At 33.1% G+C, this 6,946-nt stretch overlaps 1 protein-coding gene and 1 long non-coding RNA gene across 2 annotated transcripts in view; both read left to right on the forward strand.

The window, feature by feature from the left end:
- Positions 1 to 3,263, forward strand: part of LOC110104699 (deoxycytidylate deaminase) — a 25,851-nt gene extending 22,588 nt beyond the window's left edge. The window contains exons 6-9 of the mRNA XM_020833924.2: positions 1,324 to 1,387; positions 2,289 to 2,342; positions 2,854 to 2,955; positions 3,027 to 3,263. Coding sequence (XP_020689583.1) covers positions 1,324 to 1,387; positions 2,289 to 2,342; positions 2,854 to 2,955; positions 3,027 to 3,077 — 271 coding nt within the window. The 3' untranslated portion in view covers positions 3,078 to 3,263. The remainder of the gene's footprint in view (positions 1 to 1,323; positions 1,388 to 2,288; positions 2,343 to 2,853; positions 2,956 to 3,026) is intronic.
- A 2,004-nt stretch (positions 3,264 to 5,267) lies between these two features.
- LOC114579724 lies at positions 5,268 to 6,720 on the forward strand. Its single transcript, XR_003700884.1, has 2 exons — positions 5,268 to 6,267; positions 6,405 to 6,720. It is a non-coding gene; the product is annotated as an uncharacterized LOC114579724 (long non-coding RNA).
- Positions 6,721 to 6,946: the final 226 nt, after the last annotated feature.

The raw sequence follows: 6,946 nt of genomic DNA on the forward strand, positions 1-6,946 counted from the left end.
GATCCAACCCAGGTCTACAAGGTCCCCTTGGACGAAGCAACCCATGGCTGCCGACAAGGATCCTTCTGTCAGGTTGGGTCGACTACCTCCTCTGACTAAGTAGACCAGGGACCATGATGGCCCGGGACGACGGAACCATGGGATCTTGATCGGGCCCATCATCCATTCCCCCACCATCCGCTTTAAGTGTTAGAGGGTGAAACTTCCATTTTTAAATATTAAATCTCCAAATCTTCCAAACTTTTCAAATTTTCAAATCCAATTTCCAAACTTCCAAATATTTTCAAATCCATATGTATTGCTGCTACTATATGCCAGATAACACGTATTTCTATACGAATCTGATTGATGACTAGCCTTAATCGAAAGTTCTCTCTCGTGATCGGGAGGGGTAATTAACTATAGGGGCTTGCGCCTATAGGAAACCAGAACTCAAGATCATAAAGTCCTCACAAAATGAGGGCGAAATCTCTGGGTAGTGTCTTATCTACAAACCCATCTGCCTTCCAAAATTTACCCCGGAACTTAGTTCGTTAAAACTCCCTCGCCGAACAAGAAGAGCGAGCGGAGGCCGGGGCCGAATTTTCGGAGCCCACAAGAGTGTACATTCAATTTATTTTGAAAAAACGTAAGAGTCCATATATATTTGGGATTTTCTATACAAATTTTGTGCTTTATCAACTTATATGCATAGAATAAATAATTTGTGACATTGTTTTTGTTGCCCACTTTGATCGTCTCACATATAATTTGGCATCAGGTATCACATTATGATTATTGGGCAGATCTTAGGGCTACAAAATTTTCAATTTGCTATAATTGATATTCATTCTGTTATATTTCAAAGTTAGCTGTAATTTATACTTTTACCTATATTTTTTTTTTCATCTGTGTGTTGCAGTTCATAAAGAACTTTATATTTATATTACATTATATTACCTCATATATAAGACAAACATGAAATATGTCTAATAGACACTAGCCTATTACTTTGTTCATTCGCACCAAATTTTTGAATCCACCACTGACAATTATATCTATGTTCTTTTTTTTTTCTGGTTTTACTACGTTTTGTGAATTATTAATAATTATTATTATAGTTATTATCAACCAACCGGATTTTATTTATAACTTCTCTTTGCTTGTGAACAAACTCATATGCTGAATGTCTTTTACTTTTCAAATACCTGAGCAAGTAAATCTTGTTAGTTACTAGGGCAAGTATAGACTTCCACATTTTAAGAAGTTGTTTTAAAAGTAATTTCTGCTATTCCTGAAAAAACATAGGAGAACCGTTGTTTTGATATTTGGTTTCTCTGGCAGTTATGTAGTACATGCTGAAGTTAATGCCATCCTGAACACAAATCACGCATCTGCTGCTGGACAGGTTAGTGTTTATAAGCTTGTTCTGTTTAAATATCTCTTATTGATATCTTAAATTACAGCGTTTCCATTCACTTATTATGTAAGTGAGCCTCTGAAAACCATAATGATGCATGCTTGGGATCTATGGAAAGGCTAGATGAACATATTTTTTAGACCAATTTCAAGAAGCTTTTTTCCATTCTCTTCTGTATTCCTTTTCAACTCCAAACAAAAAAACTCAAGATTGTTTAATGCTTTGATACCAATTCTATGAATCAACTTATGCAAACAACCCAATATATAGCTACGTATGGAAAATGACCCAACACATTTTTTTTACTTGCACACCAGAAGCTTGATCCTTATCTTAACATAACATATATTTCATGTATGATTATTTAGTTAATACCTAACAAATCTCCTAATATTGTTACATGTTTTCTCATAAGAAGTTTGAAACCTACCACTCAATGTGCTACAAGTTAATTCCTAACATTAACACCATTAAGTATCATTCATCGCCAGCCAACTCATCTATGTAGATATATTGTAGGAGTCACCTATTCTTAAATATTAGCTCAACCATGATAGAAAGTGGCCAAGACATATGAGAGCTACAAAGTGTATGAACCTTCTTAATCTCCCGTTAAACCATCAGCTTTGATAACACTTATTATCTATTTGATGTGCCATTAAACATTATTTCAACCTAGGTTAAAAAATTAAAAAATATGGCTTCCTTTGTTATTTGACATAATGATGCATAATTTTTTGACATGATTCTTAAAGGCTTCCGACACTTAAATTATCCAGAAACTAGTCTATAATTTCTCCAAAAAAAAAAGTCTATGATTTCTCTTTTTTATTGATATGTTTGCGCAATAGTGGTGTTTAAAGTAATTCATCTACTGTATTTCTTGCAGAGATTATACGTTACCATGTTTCCCTGTAATGAATGTGCCAAAGTCATCATCCAGGTCAGTGCTAAGAAAAATTAGAGAGACTTATTTGTTTATATTATGCTAGACCGGTCTAGGAGGGACCGGCCCTTGTTACAGGAGAAGGACATGTTCCGCCTCAAACTTCTTCCCACCCTTTTGGGGTGGGGTCCAGCGGTAATTAGAGAAAGAATTAAGGGGGGTTGTTTTGGAATTTACATTACTATTGTTTGCTTTAATTAGGTTATTTTCCTAGAATCAGGGTTATGTTTTGTTTGCTGAATTTAGTCTGTTCTTAGGTTGATTGGGGTCTAGCTAGCGGCTAGGGATTTGGGAGAGCCGGATCTTCCTCTTCAATAGAAGATCAATTGTATCTTGTTGTTTTCTCTTGCATATCATCAATTAGAAAGAGTTTATCTCCTGCATATCATCAATTAGAAAGAGTTTTCTCTTACCATTGTTCTGAATTCTTCTTGGAGATTGTGTTTGTGATTGCTATAATTTTATTCAGAGATAGAAGTATTAATATATTTCCTCTGATTTTATTCAGTCAGGTGTCTCAGAAGTAATTTATTTTATTGAGAAAAGAGTAAACAATTCAGATGCTGCTTACACTGCCTCTCACAAGTTATTATCATTGGCTGGTGTTAAGGTACTATCTGCTTTTTATTTTCTTCCTTAACAAATTCTGCTAATGAACTTATGATTATATTCAACTTGTAGGTTAGGAAACACCACCCACAAATGGCAGATATAACACTCAAGTTTGAGTAAGCTTAAAATTGAAGAGATTAGCCTTACTGACTTACAAGATGTGGAAATATGTTATTATGTTTCTCTAAACATTATAACTATTTGTTTCATTTTTACTATTTCAACATTTGCTTGTTTCCAAGTTTAGGTGAAAAACTTCCCTTTCCTTGTTTTATTTATTAAAATAATAAATAAAAATTCTTCTCTAGCTGTTTAATTTCAATAAAATTATTTGGAAGGTCTCAGTTCCGTAGTTACCGCTTAGGGCATCTCCAGCCGAACTAGATGCAATTGTTTGAAGTTCCATGAGCTGTCCACCTGAATGACATTCGTAGCTGCATTTTTGCAATTGTGAACAGTGTGACGCAATATTGACATCACACTATTCACAAATCCTTTTTTTTTATTTTAAAATTATCTCAAAATTATTAAATTATTAGATTTTGAATCATAAATATATTAGTTTTAACTTATGTTATTAAATTTATAATTTTAATATTTTTAAATTTTTATGTAATTAATTTATTTAAATTAGATGAGAAATAATATACATAATTTTTTTGTGTTATAAATAGAGTTCGATTGGAGATGAATTATTGTTTGATATTACTGTTACTGTGTTTTGAAGTAGAAAATAGGTTTTCCGGTTGGAGATGACCTTACTGTGTAATGATTCACGAGATCGGTTTGGGATCACTGTAGCACCAAATAAGCCTTTCATTTATTTTTTTTTTTCTTTTTCACCATTCCAAGTGATTAATTATTCAATGTTCAGTCAATCTAATTTAAGCTCAAGATCAGTTGAAAGCCATTCCATTCAATTATATTCTTATAAAAACATTGAATTGATTTGATCTTTATTTGAGCCAAACATAGATTGCGCAAGAAGTACATCAGAACAAAAAATATTACTAAAATTGATTTGATGGAGAGTATTAATGTAGTAATTATGTAGGTGATCTTGCCAATATACGGGCAAGCAAGCTAGCAATTGAGGTTTTGTTTGCGACGGTTTTTTTATTACTATTTAAAACAGTTTTTTAATACAAAATTAAAATTTTTTTACTAGAAATTTGCTTTAAAAAGAAGTAAAAAAAGTTGTCACAAAATAATGGATAGTTGGGCCAACAACTTGTCAAATTTTCTAAATAATCCACTACAATAAGCTAATGATTCCTTCTAACATTTTGTAAAAGGCTTTGCCCTTTTATGAAAAGTATTGGATGACTTATTGGATAAGTTTCATCTTTTATTGGAGCTTTTATCTTTGTGGGGGTAACATCTAAACTTGCCATTTATAAATGATTGTTCTCTCTACTCAATACATATCTTATTGGAATGGGGAGAGTCCAAGTTCTATGGCTAGATTGTGTCTAAAGGTTATAAAAAGATTGTGCAATGTTTGGATTTGGAAAAGTTCAATAATTTGATTTTAATCTACTTTGAGATGAATACTAAAAAAAATGTTTAGAATAAGATGCCAAATATTTGGAAATTAAGTAGAATTAATTCAAGATAGTCTTGGAAATTTCTTCTTTTCAAGTTTGTTAGACATGCCATTTTTCTTTATACTAAAACTCTAATCTAATTAACTAAGCATAAAATATGACTTTGTTAAGTATGGATTGTTCGTTTACTTAGAGCCTTGGCTCTTCTACAATGAGTGGTTTAAACTTGATTTGTTGGTTGGAAGCTTTTGTTATCAATCAAGAAGTCTTTGGTTTGAAGTTTGTATATGTGAAGTGTGTGTTTGTCTCAATTTGATTAAAAATTAAAAAAAAAAATCATAAACTTAGTTGGTCTAACATTTACTTAATTGCTAAGTACTCATTTATGAAATAAGTTTTTTAATCAGTCATCAAGTGTCAACTCTTTAATCTCAACTCTATAGGATAATTTGTCAGCTTTGGTAAATAAAATGCGGACGAAAATTTCAACAGAAATACAAACGGTGTAGTCCGCTCCCTTAGGCAGCAAATTGGTCGATGGACTTCAGAGATCATGGGTCGACATGAGATATCAACCCCCACAAAACCTTTGTACCATCATCTCACATGTCAGCATTCTGTGGACCAAGAACTGATGGTGAATCTCTGAGGTGAAGTCTACTCCCTCATGCACTGCATTAAGATTTACAGACAATGAGCATAATGATGAATATGACAATAATGCATCAAAATTAATCAGCATGTAATAAAAGTATACATGCAAAAGGGCCTGTAGAATCAACTGGTTAACTCTCTGGGACAAAGGACAGAGCTGCATGAACTAAATCCACGACCGTCGGCGTGTACGACGGTATCTAAAAAACCTCTGTCAGCAAAGATACACTAGCTCTAAAAGACTCACATGGCTAAAAAGACCCATAAGGATCCACCGGGAAGGAGAAGTCGGTATAAGATCTCATTGTGCTTTAACCAGTAAAATCTGACATCCTCGCTTCCTGTGAACTCTCCCCAGGCTATCTGGGAGATGTGTACTCCACGAACATCCAAAAGGGTGCGGTATGCTGAGGCATTAGATTTATACCTAGAGCATAAAATACTATTTATATGAGAGCCCAAAGATTTTAAGAGATTAATTATGTATGCTTAATTATAAGTCAAATGCCTAAAATATATCATTAGAAGCTACAAAACTTTGAGTAGCCACTAAGATGCTTATAGGGGCAAATCATAATTGAGCCCGCTAAATTTATTTGTAGTCAGGCATTCTATATCTTTATTTATATGATTATGTAATACCTTTGTAGAGGGTCACAAATACTTTTTTAGGGACTAACAAACTTACGAAGGCTCATAAAATTTGAAATCTTTATTTTGTGTCTTTGCCATCAAAATATCTATTTAGCTTATTATAAACAAGGCCATAAATATATTTTAAATAAATTGGATCAAAAAATGTCACTTATGTCGTATGAAAAATATAGGGATTTTTACATACATGTCACTTTATAACATGTGTATTACATATTTAACACCTAATTCTTAAATATTACACTCCTACCACCTATTTTTTATTTTCACAACAAAATTACCACTCCGTTAACCAGCAACCTCACTTCGTTTTTTTTTTTCCTTCCCTTCTGTGATTTTCGCGGGAGAACAGGTTTCAGCGAAACCTTGTTTATCCCTCTAAGCTGCTCTTCCAACTTTGCTGCTCTTCCATGCGAGCAAACTTTATTCCCGCCTGTGCTTTTCACGGAGAACCGGTGAGATTTTTCTGCATTTTTAACATGAACACAGTTATATCAGATTTAAATAACCTGCTTAATATCATATTTCTGAAGCTCATAGTTTGTTCATGGTTTGTTCATTGAGCTCATAGTTTGTTCTACAATTTCTGAAGCTTTCCAACCGAAATGAAAGTTCTGTAACCTGCTTCTATCTAAATGAAAGTTCTGTAACCTGCTGCTATCCAACCGAAACTTCCCAATATAAAAACGTGAAGCAATAACCTTTTATGCAAATGGCGGTTTAACACAAACAGCAAATTTCAGTGGGAAGAGCTGAAGGAGCAGACAATTTAGGGCGGGGTAGTGTGAAATGAAGCGAAGAAGGGACGGAGTGAGAGGGAGTGGTATTTTTGAGGTTAAGTTTGTATTTGAGTGGTATAAATGAAATATTTAAGTTTTGTGTTAAATATGTAATACACATGTTATAAAGTGGCATGTATGTAAAAATCCCAAAAATATACTATTAATTTTTAAATATTAAAGTATATTATATGATATTGATTTAAATTAATTTTAAATATATTTAAGTTAAATGAATAGCTCAACAAGCTATCAAGCCCAAGCAAGTTGAGCTTGAGCTTGAGCTTTTTTAATATACGAGCTCAGTATAACCTCAAGCTTGAACTCATGGCTCGCTAAATTTGACTCATGAGCT

Source organism: Dendrobium catenatum, unplaced genomic scaffold (assembly GCF_001605985.2).
Source record: "Dendrobium catenatum unplaced genomic scaffold, ASM160598v2 fragScaff_scaffold_621, whole genome shotgun sequence".
NCBI classification, from domain to species: domain Eukaryota; kingdom Viridiplantae; phylum Streptophyta; class Magnoliopsida; order Asparagales; family Orchidaceae; genus Dendrobium; species Dendrobium catenatum.